Below are 20,189 nucleotides of genomic sequence, written 5' to 3'. Positions count from 1 at the left end.
GAAAGTGAGGGATTACATGCTGTGAGCAGATAACTCTGCTGAGGAGGAGGCAGTATAGACACACTGCATGATTGCTGATTTCCTTTACTAGAACGACTCTGAGCAATTAGGAGGTGCCCTGGGTGCAGGCTAATAGGATAGATGAGTGCTATATCCACTTAGCTGCAGCACCCATTACATAAAAAAAAGGTAACACTAATTAATAAGAATTTTACAAGTGTCAAGTTACAGAGGATGATAAGAATTCTTCAAGTACAAAGTCATAAACCATGAAATAAAAAGGACGATTGTTGAATGGAGTCTCAGATAAAGGTGGGTAAAACTAATTAATAAACAAACATACACAGATTTTGTTTTCGAGAGGAAAATTAAAGTCTCACGTACACAAAGCTCATTATATTAACTGTACAAGGAAATGCTCACTGAGTTACATAAATACATAACACCTTACCTATAAAACAACCTGCCAATCATATTTAAACTATGACGTGAGAGCTGGGGCAACTCTCTGATCAAACACACACACACACATCATCTTGGTGGGTTGTGTATTATAATCTTCCAAGGAACATTCTGAAGATGAAGTAATCTGTAACTGGCTGCAACACTGTCTAATGAATCCTACATCAGTACCTTCATATTTCTGTAGTTGTCGTGGGGCTTTGGGCCTGACTTTATATGTAGGAATATTGCATCATCTTGTGAGCAATTAACAATGAACTGTACTGTAACTAATAATGGAATGAAACTGTAATATGAGATTGTATAAGTTAATAAAATGATAAATACAGCTTCTGACTGAGTGTGGGGGAGGGGGGGATACAGCTATGAAGTAAGTTACAGTTTAATCCTTTGGTACTAGTGTGACTGTATCATCAAGTTTAGTTAGTTACCCATATAGGAGTCATCACTAAACACACTTGTACTAAAAGAATTAGTTTAAACTGTTTATACCAATGACTACTCTGGTGTCCTTGAGTGTACCAGTGGACGTTCTCTTCCCTTTGAGACTTCTGATACCTCATCATTTCCTCATGGACACAATAACTAGATACTGTAGTTATGTCATATTTCTAAACACTCATTATAATCTCTTAATTTATGTAACATTCCATAATTTCATTGACACAAAGCATTTAATTCCATATATAAACAGATTCATGATACAGTACCTGTATTCTTGTTTACAGGTTTTAAAAATAGAGTAAGTAAATACTACTGACTTCAATCTTATGTATGCAGAATGAATCTAGCTCTTTTAATGTTTCTTTGACTAAATAAAAATATTTACTACAAATTCTTTTTATAATCACAACATTCATGACTGACTTTGGACAATAGGTAGTTGCCCTATAAAATTATATAATGTATTTTGCATGATTCCAATTCATAAAATAGTGTGGCCTTCTCATGTGTTCTGCATTTTACCCTATAGAAAAACATCACATAAGAACAATACCTAGAACATTAATTAAGATTTTTTGGGGGAAGACCTTATATCTTGTGTGAAAATTTAGGTGCTACTATAACGTCCATGTACTGTACTAAAATACATAATCTTATAATGCTCTTGATTGTCCCAGAATCATAAGGCATGAGTAACTACAACATGAGAACCACACACAACACACAGCCGTGGCACTCATGGTCAATTAACACTTCTAGAGAATAATAGTTCTTCAGTAGAGACACTGGACAGGTGTACAGTATTATAAAAAATTATATACAGAGAGTGGTTGTATCCAAACCTGGTACAGCACATACTGTAGTCTAAAAGGCCACGAGGTTACTATCTGGGCTTTTTCTGTAGAAGACAAAGAAATATCTGAGATTGTTATTTCTAGCACAAGATATCAATTATATATAGTATGGTATATCCTCTCTAGTGGTGATAAGTATCATCTTTGTAAGCTAATATTTCCACTAATACTTTTAGTAGTCTTTATGAGCCAAACACATACAGTAGCATCATCCACCCTCAGTTCATTATTTTGCACTTTATCAATTCATTTTCCTGTAATAATTTTCTTCAGTTCAACTATTTAATGTCCAAATAATGAAGCATCAAAATGTCTTTCTAGTAACAACCATAAAAAAATGAACATGTGTTTTGTCTAATAAAACATATGGCATTTTTCTCACTGTATAAACATTTTCATATAAGTCAATCAAAAAGGAAATATATAATTACCAGAATAGTTCATTTTAATTATGTAATACATGAAGGTATTACTGACAACACAGTACTAATAAATAACTTTTTGGATCAAGAATATATAACAAAGGAAAAATCACTTAATTTAAGAGTTCTCTCCTCGGGTAACGTCATTATTTTCCTTCCACAACTCTGCCACTTTTCTTTATAGTTGAACAGGAGTTATTTCTTCAGTCTGCCAGCCTTGGCATCGGTAATGGCTCCCCAAAGTTCAAAGATGAAGTCGTCAGTAAATCCAAAAGCTTCTAGATCTGAATCGTCCACAGCCTCAGCAAATTCCATTGTATTTTGCTTCTGCTGCCCTATTTCCCAGATCTGAGCAGCTGTAATAGTCAGATTATAATTAGTACACTGCATAATGGTAAATAGTTCTGCATTGTACAGGTATATAAAATTATACTGTTCTGTACATGGTGTTCAAACACTCAGCTGCCTCCTTGTGTACTGAAGGCTTAGTATAGTATGCTGTCCTTATGGTGAACCATGCCTATAAGAACCTCTTTCACTCTTCTACACCAGTAACACAATTAATTTACTGAAGGTTACAAATCCATCTCTCTTAAGGCTAAGTTATAACACTGGGTGTCAGGTGTGGGAAGATAAGAAGAATAAAATGACTTAAGGAACACCCTGAATCACCTACAATATACAACTTCGGGCCATTGTTACATTAAACTGTTACTCTTACTAACACTTTTATCAATACTTGTTAGATATCATAATTCATTTTCAGATCAGCTGATTCTAATCTTGTGTACATTATACCTATCTCTCTAGACAGCATAGTACAGGGGGTCCCCATTATCCACGGTTAACTGGGACCGGAAAAAAGCCTCTGATAACAAATCCACTTAAAGCGGGGAATTAATCCTCACAGAAATAATGGAAATAGGTGACTTGGGACCATGACATTGTACATGAACCACTAAAAAAAATGTATATGATATATTTTAACAATTATTTTCCTAAGAAACATTTCATTATTATAAGAAATTATTTAACTTAATAAGTCATTTAACATCCTTAAAGTTTATTGGGGTCGGTGTGTTGAGGCAACGTAGGTTGTGCCAGCTGGTGCACAATCACTCCAGTGGTTTATGGAGACAAAAAACTTATTGTAATGTTTTAAAAATAAATAATGTTAACATAATAAAATATTTTATTTACTTAGCTTCAAAGGTAAAGATGTTTGGCTTGATTGGTTTGATGGAGGTGGGTGTTGGGGGATGGAGGATTAGTCGGAGGATGAAAAAAGAAACAGGACTTGGTGGATTCCCACTCTTCTTTCACCTAATCACTTCTAACTTTACATCTATATTATAGCTAGTGTGCTTCCTTTTGAGTGCTGCACCACCCTGTTTGGGTTGGGAACTCATGGCTACAATAATTATAAAATAATTCACCACAACATGCACAAAAAGACACAATAAAGTCAGGAGTAAACACAACACAGCACTGGTCTGAACGAAACAAAGCGGGAGACTGGCGCGGGGACACTCATGTGTGCATGAATAATGCCAGGAAGAGGATGAAATTTCAAATGCTTAAGCTCAAAATACGTAGATTTTATCGGGAGTTTTCAGAGTTTTTGAGTGGAATCCACTTAAATGCTGGAACTTTTCATGTGGATGGTCACAAAACCGTAGGTAGTGAATACTCTTATAACAGAGGACTCCTGTAATAACTTTTTTCTATCTTAGAAAAGATTAGTACAGTAATGATAAATCAATGCACATTTGGGACCTCAGTTGATCCCAGTTTTTGATGGTGAATACAGCATCAAGAACATTGTCGTACTTTTTACTTTTATCCTCTTCACCACTGATCGGCTCTTTAGCCGCTTCGGTGGTCGGTCACGTCTCTATTACACACTGTTGACAAGTACTGGGCATGCACCGGCTCCTGAATATATCTGAACTCGCTCCAGTGTTGGTCAAGTCTAATCTTGAAAAAGCTCACACTTGGTGCCGTCACAACACTCTCTGGCAGATTGCTCCATGAGTTCACGACTCTCTGAAAAAGTTTGCCCTCACAGTTTTCTGGACTTGTGGCTTCTTCAACCTTGATGTGTGACTCCTTATGGGGCGAGCATCCGCCAGCTCCAAGTAAGGACACTCGACTGAGTAGTGCCCTTTGAGATGTTTATACACCTCAATTAGGTCACCCCTTGCCCATTTATAGTATAAGTTAGGCAGTTGCAGGCGCTCTAATCTCTCTGGATAGCTGAGGTGCCGAAGTGCAGGTACCAGTCTGGTGGCCCTCCTTTGGACATCTTCAATCAACTGACAGTCCCTAGCATATATACTGGGATCAGGTATAAGGGATTCTCCAAGCCCTCCTATACTCATACTGTTCTGTACTGTGCAGACATGTCAAGACATCCATGTACTGTACAGACAATACAGGTATACCTTGCTTGATTTACAACAGGGATATGTTTCTGAAAACCTAATATCTTGCAATAAATCTAAATATTTGCATACATAAATAAGTAGAAATGATTTACTATCATAAATCATAAGTCAAATTATATCATTACCTGTACAGTATACACAATACTGTACCTGCCCAAGGTGCCATAAGAGTTCATAAATGTAAGAAGATTCAGGTTAGGTTAAGTTCTTTGGTCTTACAAAAGAATATCTTTGGTTCTATTACAACAGGTGGGGTTTCATCCCAACAGCCATAAGAGTTGATCATATTTTCTCACAATTGGGTTTTAATTGTTTAATGAAACAGTTCCTGTGGGATGTTACTTCCTCCCTGTTATTTCTTAGGTTCTTTAAAACCTATACATGACCATTCTGGATTTCAATGAAATGAGGACCATTGTTAGTTCTTGGCATTTCTGAGACAACATTATTGGTGGAAAGTTATATGCATGATTTAATGCCAAAAGTACCCAAATCAGTAATCCCTACACAGTGAGAGTACATCCCCATAATCACTGACAATAGTGTACTGTATATTCGGAAAATACTCATGAACATTTCTCCAAGACTAGCATCAGCCACCACCCAACTCAGTACTACAGGGAATTCTCCTACAAAGACAATCAAGCAATAAACTCCTCCACTTAAATACTCCAGCCATACAGCATACTCAGCACACCCTTGGCAGTTGCTCACGCCTAAGACAATACATAAAGTACTTGTTAACAGTGCATAAATGAGACGTCTCCCAAGCAGCTAACAGGCCAATCAGTAGCAAACAGGTTAATGTAAAGGCCTCACTCACTTCAGAAATCACTATTTAACAGACTATACGGAGAGGAAAGTCTGTTATATTGAAGACCCATTAGATATGAAATTCCCATCTAGTGGATTATATAGAGAGAGGAGTCCACTATATGGTGGTTTCACTGCATCTTGCTAGACTGTGTTGTGGTCACTATCCTTCCATAAAAAAAATACAATATCCAACTCAACCAAAACTCACTTTGGCCACAAAATAACACTGCCTGAAGCACAAATCTTTTACTCGCTACATGTCTGATATTCATCCAACACAAGCAATCCTTCAGCAAAACTTCCATCAAAGAGCACGTGAGGTTCCTGACTCTCCACCCACGTGAAGCAAGGACTACAGAGGTAAATGTTTGGGATCACATGAAGATTAGACCTATAGGTTATTTCACCTGATGATTAAACACCATAATGTTAGTTAAACCTTACCTACCTGTAGTCTAGTCTAGATTAGCTTGTCTAGCCTAACCTAATCTGCTTTAATCTAGCCTATCCTAACCTAGCCTAGCCTAACCCAATCTACTTTAATCTAGCCTAACCTAACCTAATCTACACTAATTGTACTTATTTACTTTTATCCTCTTTGCCACCGATCGGATCATTAGCCACTCGGGCAGTCGGTCACATCTTTGTTAAGCCCTGTTGGCAAGTACTGGGTACTGAATGTTAACCACGCTTAACCTAAGGGATAGAGATATTTACAGACGAAAATAGAAGAAGCTGGATCCCTGTTGGTTGCCAGACTAGTGCAAGTTGGGAAAGAGATCCTCACTAAGACTGAGGAAGTAGCTGATAGAATAGGAGTAGTAGTAAAGAAGAGTTATGCCCAGGCTGTAGCAGGGTCACAGAAGATGACGGAGAGTAATGCACGATCTGAACAGGTCCTTTAGTGGCTAGGGACTCTACAGAAGTGTGTTGAAGATTTGACACCTAGTAGACCTACTGATATGGGAGAGGAGGAACAATGGTAACGATTCGAACACAGTAACAAAATAATATTACTTGGAGTCCCTGAGAGCCAGTCGGAGAAAGCTGAGAGTAGGGAAAAACACGATAAGATGAAGTTTCAGAATATCTGTGAAAAGGATCTGAACTTGTCAGCTGCCACTCAGGACATGAGGAGGCTGGGGCAAAGGCAGGAGAACAGGCCTCGCCACCTCAGGATCACACTAGTGACTAAAGGTAAGAAATGGGAAGTTATTCGGCAGGCAAAAAACTTAGCAAGGAGCAATGCATTTAGTGGTATACAGTACTATTCACAAACCCAGACTGCACGGTAATGCAGAGTGAACAGCACAAAGAACTCCTGTGGTACTTAAAGCGGTAGAGGGAGGATTCGATGAGGAATGGGGACAGATGTGCATGGGTTACATACAAGGGGAAGGCTAGTGGAGGCAAGTGCACCAGTACAGAACCAGGGGACAGCAGAACACCCTCCACCTGCTCTACCTCCTACCCAGGAGGAGGCAAGTGCCATGTAAACACTTTCATTTCTGACCAACCCCCACGAAATACAATGAATTTAGTAAACAAAGTAGCTGCTGAAAAAGGAGGGAGGCCGGAGTCACTACCAATATCAGAGACATTATTGAGGGCAAATTCCAGCTGAAAAGTCATATACACTAATACTGACAAGTTCCTTGATAAGAGAGCGAAGTTTGAAACCCTACTCATAGTACATCAACCCGATATAGGAGTAGTTGTAGAACTGTTATATAAAAACAGGAGAATCAACCCCGAGGAATGCGACATTAATATTGATGGATAGGACTTATTTACGAACCTTTCTCAAGCAACTTGCAAGAGGGGTGTGGTTATCTATGCTAGGCAAGACCTTAGAGCCAGTCTGGTAAGAGTGAAGGGGGAGGATGTTTTTGAAGAACCAAAGTGGTGTAAAATTAAACTAAAGGGGAGGGACTTATTGTTGGGTGTATCTACAGATCCACAAACTGTAGCTTATTAAACCAAAGGAACTTAGAGCCTTAACTGACAATACAACAGCACTCAACCCTAGCCACCTCCTTATCATGGGGGACTTTAACTATGGCAACATCAATTGGAGAAATGAGACCATGCCAAATGACCTAAGTAACTCCGCTACTCTTTTTGTAGAAACTCCGAGACAAATTTCTATTCCAATAAGTTAAAGATCCAATTCAATACAGAGAGGAGCAAATACCCAAACTGCTGGACCTCATCATAACTAACAAGGAGGGTATGGTGGCCAAGCTGGAACACCTGGTCCCCGTTGGCACCAGTCACCAGGTAATGTCATTCAGATTTAACTGTTACTTGGTTCATGACATAAACAGGTCCAAATATTACATGGGTATTTGCGACGGGATGAGAGAGGAGACGAGAGGTATTCACTGGCCTGACTCACTAAGATATAAGAACGCACACACTATGCTGAGTATTATCGATGGCCAGTAAAGTGAACTATTTGATCGTTAAATACCAAAGACCGAACCAAGTGCATCCAAGAATACAAGAAGACCGCTAAACATGAACCATGCGACAGTCGACAAAGTTCGGAAAAACTCAGGAATTCGAGATGTGGGTTACGAGAAATTGATGAGCAGGGCAGGAAGATGTATGGCAGATCCAGGAACTAAGCTAAGTTCCAGAAGCAGATTGCAAGCGAGGTCAAGTCAAACCCAAAGGCTTTTTACCGCTATGCAAAGTCTAAATTCGAAACGTGAGTTGGCGTATTGGTCCAGAGACTTGGAGATGGTAGTTACACAGATTCTAATCAGTACATGGTGTAGGTGTTCAACACATTCTTTTCCTCGGTGTTCAAAAGAGAGGATGCAAACAATCTTCCTGTGTTTGAGGATAGATGGTTTGACACAGTGCTGACCCACATTGTATTCTCAGAAGAGGATATAAGGAATAAATTGCCAAAGCTAAAGGTTCATAAGAGTCCCAGCCCTGATATGGTGCATCCCAGGTGCTAAGAGAGTTGTGCAACAAGCTTGCTGAGCCCCTGAGGATCCTGTTCTGTAAATGCCTGGATGAGCAAAAGGTCCACGGTGACTGGAAAATAGCTTATGCGAGTCCCATATTCAAGAAGGGCGATCGTCACTCCACGAATAATTATAGACCAGCGAGCCTACCCAGCATAGTATGTAAAGTACTAGAGAGCATCATAAGAGATGCCATGATGGAACATCTACTACAAAACAACCTTGCAAAGGATTGCCAACACGGTTTTATGCTGGGATGCTCCTGTTTAACACAATTATTCAAGGTAATGGATGTTTCGTATCAAATTCTGAAACATGGAGGTAATATCGACAATATATACCTAGATTTTGCCAAGGCTTTCGACAGCAAACCTCGTGAAAGGCCGAGAAATAAATTGGAAGGGTACGGGATTCAGGGAGGTGTCCTAGCGTCGATCGGATACTTTCTTCATGATGGCAAGCTGTCTGTGTGGTTTTTAATGGTATGAAATCATATGTACCCGTGACAGGCGGGGTACCATATGGCAGTGTACTGGACCCAATATTGTTTACTTGTGTTTGTTTCATAAATTATATGCCAGAAGCTATACACTTCTCCAGACAAATGTTTGTGGACGATGCCAAGTTATCCAAGGAAATTAAGAACCAAACAGACTGTGAAGAGCTACAGAAAGATCTCTGTGAACTTCAAAAGTGGTCGAAGAAATGGCTGCGAAAATTCAATGTCATGAAGTGTAAGAGGATGCACCTGGGTCAAGGGGTCATACCAACAGTAAGGAGGCATATCACATGTCCCAATGGGAAGAAGAAACTGCATTAATGGAGACCGAGTGTGAAAAGGACCTAGGTGTATGTTGACAATGAACCGAAGTTCTCGGGCCATAGTGAGAAGGTGAATCAAGCAAATATACAAGTAGGTCTTATAAGAAAGTCGTTCAGATATCTAGATGGTCTGTACCTCATAATGATCTCAAGGTGCTTCCTTGTCTGGTCCCTGAGATATGCCACAGACTGTCAGTTGATTGGAAATGTCCAAAGGAGGGCCACCAGACTGGTGCCTGCACTATGGCACATTAGTTATCCAGAGAGATTAGAGCACCTGTAACTGCCTAGCTAATACTGAAGACAGGCAAGGGGTGACCTAATTGAATTGTATAAACATGACAGAAGGCACTACTCAGTCGAGTGTTCATACCTGGAGCTGGCAGATGCCCGACCCACAAGGGGTTACAGCTCAAGGTTGAAAAAGCCACAAGTCCAGAAAATTGTGAGGGCAAACTTTTTCGGAGTGAGAGTTGTGAACTCTTGGAACAATCTGCTATAGTGTTGTGACAACACCGAGTGTGAGCTGTTTCAAAACCAGACTTGACCAATACCGGAGCAGGCTCAGATGTAGTCAGGAGCAGTGCATGTCCAGCACTTGCCAACAGTGCATAACAGACGTGACCGACTACCCAAGCGACTAACGAGTGGCAAAGAGGATAAAGTAAAGTAACCTAACCTAACCCCCTCCAGGTAACATTAGGGTGTTTAATAATCTGGTAAAATATGCTGGGAGCTAATCCTAGGGAAATCCTATTTTTTCATAAGGCTATAAAGCACTGTAAGGATGTCACTAGCTGCTAGACATCAGTGATAAAACTCATAATGACTAATACCTGTAGTTTTCAAAATAAGGTGCGAACACACACACACACACACACCACTCAAGGGTAATACACTTACCTAAGTCATTGTCATTGATGCCCATGAAGTTTTCCAGCAATGAATTAATCTTTTCAGTCGCAAATGTAGAGAGATCATCCGGCTGTAGGAAGAATGTTCAACGAGTCAGTATTTATGATATAAAAATAGCGATGTGTACCATGACCATATTAAGAGTTATAGGAAGAATGTTTAGCAAGTCGGTCTTTATAACATGACGATATAAGGTATTTGGTGATCCTTCTTGATAAGGTATTATGTCGTAATATAGGAGGAAAAAATAACAACTCAAACTAATGGATATTGTACTTTGACAATATAGGTCACCAACAATACAAATTTATAAGACAAAACTTATGTCCTGAGAGAAACAAATAGGAAAAAATCATATATGTCGTCTTATTTTTTAGAAAAAATATGAAGCCTGACAAACATACGAAATAAACAAGAATATCTGATTTAAGACTCACTGTAGTAGAGAATAATCCAGGATATTGTGACTTACCGCATCCTCCACTTCAGCTTGTCCATTGGCCTTGAAGCGAAGTGTTTGTTTACCACTGCCGTAGCCTTTCTTACTGCTGGACCGTGGATCTGACCGAGGCCCAATATTTGCTGAGTAGAGAAAGAAACTGAATTAGGTTAAGTTGTAAAGTGAACAAGATTGATATTTCTTGAGTATTGTACTGTACTGTACAAAAAAAAAAAAAAATGAGCTGGCTTCTACAGTTATCCAGTGTGACTGAACCTACCAAACATCATAGGTTTCCCGAACAGCTAGTAACCTGACACATGGCGAAAATTATATACTGTACTGTACTATAAAAAATATAAGAGATAAAGACCAATATTTCCTGGAGAGTATATTTTTTTTTACTTTTATCCTATTCACCACTGATCGGCTCGTTAGCCGCTTGGGCAATCAGTCACATCTTGTTACGCACTGTTGGCAAGTACTGCATGCACCGGCTCCTGAATGTATCTGAACCTGCTCCAGTGTTGGGCAAGTCTGGTCTTGAAAGAGCTCACTCTCGGTGCCGTCACAACACTTTCTGGTAGATTGTTCCAAGAGTTCACAACTCTCACTCCGAAAAAGTCTGCCCTCACAGTTTTCTGGACCTGCAGCTTCTTCAATCTTGAGCTGTGACCCCTTGTGGGGCGAGCGTCCGCCAGCTCCAAGTAAGGACACTCGACTGAGTAGTGCCCCTTGAGATGCTTATACACATCAACTAGGTCCCCCCTTGCCCGTCTGTAGTATAAGCTAGACAAGTTCAGGCGCTCCAATCTCTCAGGGTAGTTGAGGTGCCGAAGTGCAGGCACCAGTCTGGTGGCCCTCCTTTGAACATTTTCAACCAACTGACAGTCCCTAGCATATCTAGGGAACCAGACGGGGTGACAGTACTCCAGATGGGGAAGCACTTCACTCTTGAAGATCGTTACGAGGGACGGACCGTCTAGATATCTGAACGACCTTCTTATAAGATCCAATAATTTATTTGCCTGATTTACCTTCTCGCAATGGCCCAAGAACTTCAGCTCATTGTCAACATACACACCTTGGTCCTTCTCACATTCAGTCTCAAATAGTGCAGCTTCTTCATCCCGTTGGGGCATATGATACGCCTCCTTACCGTTGGTATGCCCAGGTGCATCCTCTTACACTTCGTGACATTGAATCTCAGCAGCCATTTCTTCGACCATTCTTGGAGCTCACAGAGATCCTTCTGCAGCACCTCACAGTCCGCTTGGTTCTTGATTTCCCGAAATAACTTGGCGTCATCGGCAAACATTTGTATGGAGGAGTGTACAGCGTCAGGCATGTCATTTATGAAACAAACAAACAACAGCGGGCCCAATAATCTGCCCTGTGGTACTCCGCTTGTGACAGGGACAGATGATAATTTCGTGCCATTATTCACCAATACCTTGAGCAATTGTGTTAAGCAGGAGCGCCCCGGCATAAAACCATGTTGGCAATCCTTTACAAGGTTGTTTCGTAGATGTTCCATTGCGGATCTCTGATAATACTCTCAAGTACTTTACATACTATGCTGGTGAGGCTCACCAGTCTATAGTTGTTCGTGGAGTGCCGATCGACCTTCTTGAAAATAGGACTCACATAAGCCATTTTCCAATCACTGGGGACCTTTTGTTCATCCAGGCATTAAGTATAAGAGTTAAGAGAAAAATGCAAATACAGAGTACTGTATTGTTTTAATTGTTACCAACACAGTGAACTGAATACCAGAAAAATGAAAATATCAGGGTATGTGTCACTCTACGATTAATTATCTGCCCAGTAACAGGTTGGGGTAAATGGGCTGTGGTTTTATTATAAACTAAGTACTTAATATAAGGAATACTTAGGGACAACTTCCATCCTAGACTCATAACAATGCTGATGAAAGGACCCTACTGGCAGCGTATGGCTTTTGTCGGCTGTCCTTGGTCGAATTGTTGGTGAATGAAAATAATCACAGAGAAAAAATCAAAATTTTGGCTGGGCAAAAAAAAAAGAGTCGCATTTCATTTCACTAACAAGTTGGATTGGGTTGAGTTTGGTTTAGCTGGGCTGGGTTTTGCTAGGCTGGGTTTAGGTGGGTTGGGCTTTGCTAGGCTGGATTTAGTTGGGGTGGGGTGGGTTTGGCTTGGCTTGGCTAAGCTGAGCTGGAGAAGGCTGGGGTGGGTTGGGGATGGGCTGGGTTGAGCTGATGTGGGTTGGGAAAGGGCTGGGATGGGATGGGATGGGATGGGATGGGATGGGATGGGATGGGATGGGGAGGGGCTAGGTTTAGCTGGATTGTGGATGGGTTGGGTTGAGCTTGGCTAGGCAAGACTGAGTTGAACTTAACTGGGTCGAGTTATTTTTTTTTATTTTCTAACAAGACCAGACCTAATCCTTATATGTCTCTAGTTATACACTGTTATAATAAACTTATAGTCTTACAGCTTATACGAATAATAAATACCCCCCCCCCTTTTTATGTGAGGAGAGAGGTGGTAGCTGTGGTAGTGGGTGAGAAAACGGTTAAGGTACACACCAAAGCCAGCCTTCAGAGGTTCCACCAGTCTCATGACGAAGGTGGTGCCCCTTGGGATCTCCTTCAGCATCTTGGCAACTTCGTAATGACGGTGACCCACTAATTTCTTCCCGTCGATCTTCTCTATGTGGTCACCAATCTGAGGACACAACGCCATCATTAGTTACTGTGTGAGGTGAGGTTATAAGATGGATGAGGGGGAGGGCGGAGAGAGGGGGGACGAATGGGGAGGGGCTAGGAACAAAAGGGAGGGGCTAGGAACAAAAGGGAGGGCTAGGAACATAAGGAGAGGGGCTAGGAAACAAAAGGGGAGGGGCTAGGAACAAAGGAGGGAACAAAGGAGGAGGGGCTAGGAACAAAGGAGGAAGGAGTGAACGAAAGGGGAGAGAACAGACATGTGGAAAAAATTGAAGTAAACAATAATATGTAAACAATAAACTGAGTAACAACGAATCCCCTCCCACACACACCACACGCGACCGCTACTACTGACTGCACCCACTACTGTTAACTGGGGGACACGAACCCACCAATTAAAACAAATAAAGAGAGGCGGTGTGGGAGTGTCAATGAGACCATCGGCGAATAAAAGGAAAGTGTGTTACTACTGCTAAAGTGAAAGCAAAATATACTAGTGACTACTCCTTCATTGCTGTGTGTGATCGTGTTCAAATTGGCACCCAGACTTTAAACTGTTTGATCACCTGAAGATTAGACACCCTGCAGTTTATTTTATCTTTAGATTAACCACCTTATGCTACCTCGGGGGGGGGGGGTTAAGTTTGAGTAAGGTAGGTTAGGTTAGCGTTAGGGTGGTTAATCTTCAGGTTAGGTTAGGGTGGTTAATCTTCATGTTAGGTTAGCATGATTAATCTTCAGGTTATGTTAGGGTGGTTAATCTTCATGTTAGGTTAGCATGGTTAATCTTCAGGTTATGTTAGGGTGGTTAATCTTCATGTTAGGTTAGCATGGTTAATCTTCAGGTTATGTTAGGGTGGTTAATCTTCATGTTACGTTAGCATGGTTAATCTTCAGGTTATGTTAGGGTGGTTAATCTTCATGTTAGGTTAGCATGGTTAATCTTCAGGTTATGTTAGGGTGGTTAATCTTCATGTCAGGTTAGCGTTGTTAATATTCAGTGATCCAAAATTGGCTATACGATAATTTTCTGCCGTCAAGTCCATAAATAATAAGTCTCTGATATAGGGTGAGGGCGGACTCAGGTATTGTTAACTATGGGATATATTTCAGAAAAAGAATGCAAATTTCGCTGGTATACAATGGTGAATCTGTCGCAGTGAGGAGGATATCTCCTCTCTCTGTCCACTGGGGCAAGATAACCACAATATTATGTTCCTCACTTCTTGGAAGATTAAGACACTGAGCCAACAACAATTACAACAACAACGACATTGAATGATGACTAAGTCCGCGTGACCACTGACCACAGCTGTTCAAGGAGTAGAACTATTTATTCTATATGTTTCACGAAGAGTAGTTGCCTGTTATTCAAGACGAGATATATTATTTACATAAGGTGTAATTCATGAAATATGTATACTGTACTGTACTATATTTTAAAACTGGTAACTGTGGCTGTCATGATCAAGTTTAATTATCTGGAATGTGAGAGGCGGCAACCAAAGTATTTCTGGCTCGGTAATTGAAGATGACTCGGCTCCTCACTGCTCAATAATCTGGGCGGCAGTGCTACCAGTGATACTAACAGCTGTATGTAAGCTTTATTAGCCATCGTATAACATGTGTAAAATTCAAGGGTGTTTTTTTTTCCGTAATATCTGGGGATAACATGACTTCACACCATAGTCCATAAGAACCATTATGGGAGAGGCCATTACCCTTATCCTGAGATACGCGGACCAACAAGGCGAGATGGACTTAAAAAAAAACAAAAAACTGCACAATCGGCAGTAACGAGTGAAGAAGCGAGGCACTTTCTTTTCGCGGGTGTCTCCACCACCAACAGGGTGACCGCGGCGCCAGATGGTGGAACTCTCAGCGACTCTCACACTTTCCCCACCCACCTGGACAAACGGAAGGATATGATGCCTCCTACGGCGCCATCACCTTCCTCCCTACCACTCTAGAGGATCACGCCCTTAACTTGTAGATCTTTATCAATCTAAAAAACTTAATGATTCTGTAGCGCCACAAGCCCGCCAAGTTTAGCACCAACAGTTGCCCACCAAGTGTATGAAGTGGAGACGTAGCCCTAGCTTACACAATTCTGTACTCATAGACATAATCTATCAGGACATTATTCTAGTACAGTACTGTATCTGGCAGGCTACAAACCACGGTGATAAGGAACGCGGGGACACTTATTTTTTCGTTTTCAAAAGCCACATCTGAGATCAAAACATGGATCATATGATACCTTTACTAACCTTCCATTGTTCTTATGTTCACATGACAAGAGGCGGGAAATGATTTTTTATTTGATACGTAAAGTTTTAGCATTACTTGTGTCACCAAGAAGGAAACTTGACATACAGTAAGTTCATTTGTAGCGAGTGTAAGTACCGTACTGTAGTGAGACGCGAAACGATTGCAATATCTGTACTTGACTTTTATTTCCAAGCTGGGCGGGGAAGTGAATGTTATAAATGACCATACTTGGTGTTCACCGAAGAACCTCACTCAATAAACTTTCCTTAGCTCATCTCCCGCCACAGCTTGTGTTATAAAGGTAAATTTATAAATACAGTACACAACTGCAGCGATTCACGATAACCTACAATAAACAGTGTAACATATTTAAGGAATGACCCATAATGTACAGTACAGCTTCATATAAGAACCTGTAGCAAAAAAACGAAAGAGCTTGTGACACAGTTCCCACGCACTTATTTCCAGCCTCAGTTAAAACGATCATCACAGGGGAAGGTACAAACACTGGGATAATATTTAGATCATCAAAGGGGAAGGTACAAACACTGGAATGTCATTTGTATCATCACATGGGAAGGTGCAAACACTGGGATAATTTAGATCATCACAGGGGAAGGTACAAACACTGGGATAATATTTAGATCATCACCGGGGAAGGTACAAACACTGGGATAATATTTAGATCACAGGGGAAGGTACAAATACTGGGATAATATTTAGATCATCAAAGGGGAAGGTACAAACACTGGAATGTCATTTATATCATCACATGGGAAGGTGCAAACACTGGGATAATTTAGATCATCACAGGGGAAGGTACAAACACTGGGATAATATTTAGATCATCAAAGGGGAAGGTACAAACACTGGAATGTCATTTATATCATCACATGGGAAGGTGCAAACACTGGCATGTCATCTATCAACTATTGTAAATCTAACGTTACCTAACCCACCCAGGTAGATTGTGAGGTTTTAATCATCTGAGAAAATAAGCTGGGGAGGCACTAATATTCACGTGATCCAAAATAACTACCATTACCATCTCCCCTACTACCATCACTACCACTATCTCTACCATCATCCCATCACTCCTACCACCACCACTATCACATCACCCTACCACTATCACCACCACCACCACCACCTTCCCCATCACCATCTTCAGGCAATCTGGGAATGAGGCCAAACTCTCCATGCCTGTGAGAAAACACACACACACACACACACACACACACACACACACACACACACACACGAGCCAAGAATAGACAGATAAATATTAATTCATTATAGCCATCAAATAAGTTCAAATTGTAAAGAAGCAGGGCAGGTATACAAACAATATACATACACTGCAGGTATAAAAAATATATACATGCACAGTACAGGTATACAAACAATATACATGGAACATAAGAATGGAGAAAACTGCAGCGGGCCTATTGGCCCATACTGGGCAGTTCCGTTTACACCCAACCCCTATCGCTCCTATATCCATCCAACTTATATTTGAAGCTACTCAGCGAATTCGAGTTAATGATGATGTTTGGTAACTTGTTCCACTCATCCACTACTCTGTTTCCAAACCAGTGTATACCTATCTCGCGCCTAAATCTACATTTAGTCTAATTTAAAACCATTGCTACAAGTTCGCTCCTGGTTGGATAGTTTGAGTACCTTTGTAATGTCCCCTTTGTTTAGCCCTGACTTCCATTTATACACCTCGATCATGTCGCCCCTCACTCAACGTCTCTCGAAGGAGCGCATATTAAGATGCTTTAACCTGTCTCTGTACTCAAGGTTCCTAATGCCCAGGACAGTGCAGCTATACAATGATAAACAGTACAGTAGGTCGACTAATGACAGCCGACACAACACCAAAAAGGCCACCGAGAGATAATTTCCGGCATTAACCACCACAACTCTCTGTCACCCAACACAACAGCAGCAGATAGGAGAGAGATAACACTTCTACCTCACTGAGAGATATAATACTTCTACCTCACTGTGGGGGAGGGGGAAGAGTGTGGTGGAGGGGGAAGAGTGTGGTGGAGGGGAAGAGTGTGGTGGAGGGGAAGAGTGTGGAGGGGAAGAAGGGGAGTGTGGTGGAGGGGAAGAGTGTGGTGGAGGGGAAGAAGGGGGAGAGGGTGTGGTGGAGGGGGAGGGAGAGTGTGGTGGGGGGAAGAGGTGTGGTGGTGGAGGGGGAGGCAGAGGTGTGGGGGGAAGAGTGTGGTGGAGGGGGAAGAGTGTGGTGGAGGGGAAGAGTGTGGTGGAGGGGGAAGGTGGGGAGGGGGAGAGAAGAGTGTGGGGAGGGGAAGAGGTGGTGGGTGGAGGGGAAGAGTGTGGTGGAAGAGTGGTGGTGGTGGAGGGGGAGAGAGTGTGTGGTGGAGGGGGAAGAGTGTGGTGGAGGGGGAAGAGTGTGGGGTGGGGAAGAGTGTGGGGGTGTGGGAAGAGTGTGGGGGTGGGAAGAGTGTGGGGTGGGGGAGTGTGGGGTGGGGGAAGTGTGGGGGAGGGGGATAGAGTGTAGAGGAGGGGGGATAGAGTGTGGGGGAGGGGTGGGTGTGTGGATGGAGGAAGGAGGGGTGACTCATCCTTACCATCTCTCCTCACCTCCTCTACCCCCACCCCCCTCCTCCCACTCACTGATTGCCTTGATGGTCTCAATGGTGTGAGTGGAGCAATCCTGCCTCTCCCTACTCTCACCCACTCCCTCTCACCCACCTCCCTCACCTCTCACTCCCTCACACCCACACTCCTCCACACACCCACACATCATAAAACCCACACTCCCTCACACCCACACCCCCACACCCGCACTCACCACACCCACACTCCCTCACCCCACACTCCCCACACTTCCTCACACCCCACACACTCCCTCTCACCCACTCCCTCACCCCACACCCCTCACCCCACCCCCACACACCCCCACCCCACACACACACCCCCACACCCACACACCCCCCAAACCCACCCTCACACCCATACTCCATCACACCCACACACTCCCCTCACCTCTCACTCCCCCACACCCACACCCCCACACCCCACCCTAAAACCCACACTCCCACACACACACATCACACCCACCACTCCCCTCACCTCTCACTCCCCTCACACCCACACCCCCACACCCACACTTCCCCACACCCACACTCCCTCACACCCACACTCCCTCACACAGAAAGTACTTAACACAACATGTTCTTGTTCACAGACAGACAGACAGACAGAGAGAGAGAGAGAGAGACACACACACACGGAAAAGTTGGCATAACAAAACCTAAAGAAGATAAATACGTTCTCACAAACCCCTAAGAGCTACCGGCCATTACACACAACACTACACGGAAACCCATTACTTCCTTGTGTGTATGACTACCTATACATACATACATACATACCATACACACACAAAATACAGTATTACACAAAATACAGTCTTAGGTAAATCAATCATTCAGAAAATCACTTTGTTATTAGTGAAAACATGACTCTCTCTCTCTCTCTCTCTCGACCCGTCCTGATATACGAGTGTCGGAAATGATAATAACATGTGTGTCATCCCTTCATTGTGCACGTGACACCCATTCAGTGTCACGTGTGCCATCCTCAACACTCCTGGCTGCCAATGACGTACAGGGGCGGACTGATATACTCACAGAAAGACAGTTACACACATACATAAACAGACATACACACACATAAACAGACAGACACACACACATTCATAGACAGACAGACAGCCACCATCAAACACAGCTGTCAGTGAAAGCTCCTCGCCACAGCCACTCAAGACAAACTTCACTCTACCACAACTTCCCCCGAGACCTTCACCTTGTTCTCTGTTCTTTAAAGTTATTCTTCCTGTTCTCTAATGTTATTCTTCCTGTTAGCTGATGTTATTCTTCTTGTTCTCTAATGTTATTCTTCCTGTTCTCTAATGTTATTCTTCCTGTTCTCTAATGTTATTCTTCCTGTTCTCTAATGTTATTCTTCCTGTTCTCTAATGTTATTCTTCCTGTTCTCTATTGTTATTCTTCCTGTTCTCTGATGTTATTCTTCCTGTTCTCTAATGTTATTCTTCCGGTTCTCTTTTGTTATTCTTCCGGTTCTCTTTTGTTATTCTTCCGGTTCTCTTTTGTTATTCTTCCTGTTCTCTAATGTTATTCTTCCTGTTCTCTGATGTTATTCTTCCTGTTCTCTATTGTTATTCTTCCGGTTCTCTTTTGTTATTCTTCCTGTTCTGTTATTCTTCCTGTTCTCTGATGTTATTCTTCCTGTTCTCTGATGTTATTCTTCCTGTTCTCTATTGTTATTCTTCCGGTTCTCTTTTGTTATTCTTCCTGTTCTGTTATTCTTCCTGTTCTCTAATGTTATTCTTCCTGTTCTCTATTGTTATTCTTCCGGTTCTCTTTTGTTATTCTTCCTGTTCTCTGTTATTCTTCCTGTTCTCTGATGTTATTCTTCCTGTTCTCTAATGTTATTCTTCCTCTTAACTGACGTTACTCTTCTTGTTCTCTATTGTTATTCTTCCTGTTCTCTATTGTTATTCTTCCTGTTCTCTGATGTTATTCTTCTTGTTCTCTAATGTTATTCTTCC

The 20,189-nt window shown here is 41.9% G+C and overlaps 1 protein-coding gene across 1 annotated transcript in view; it reads right to left on the bottom strand.

Moving 5' to 3' along the window:
- Positions 1-381: 381 nt before the first annotated feature.
- Positions 382-20,189, bottom strand: part of LOC121853518 (PDZ domain-containing protein GIPC1-like) — a 120,778-nt gene continuing 100,970 nt past the window's right edge. Inside the window, 4 exon segments of the mRNA XM_042347674.1 lie at positions 382-2,538; positions 10,152-10,233; positions 10,636-10,745; positions 13,172-13,310. Coding sequence (XP_042203608.1) covers positions 2,378-2,538; positions 10,152-10,233; positions 10,636-10,745; positions 13,172-13,310 — 492 coding nt within the window. The 3' untranslated portion in view covers positions 382-2,377.

The sequence above is a fragment of the Homarus americanus genome, unplaced genomic scaffold (assembly GCF_018991925.1).
Source record: "Homarus americanus isolate GMGI-L3 unplaced genomic scaffold, GMGI_Hamer_2.0 scaffold4896, whole genome shotgun sequence".
Classification (NCBI taxonomy): domain Eukaryota; kingdom Metazoa; phylum Arthropoda; class Malacostraca; order Decapoda; family Nephropidae; genus Homarus; species Homarus americanus.
The sequence above is the reverse complement of the archived record's forward strand: the minus strand, read 5'-3'. Positions and strand labels throughout refer to the sequence as shown.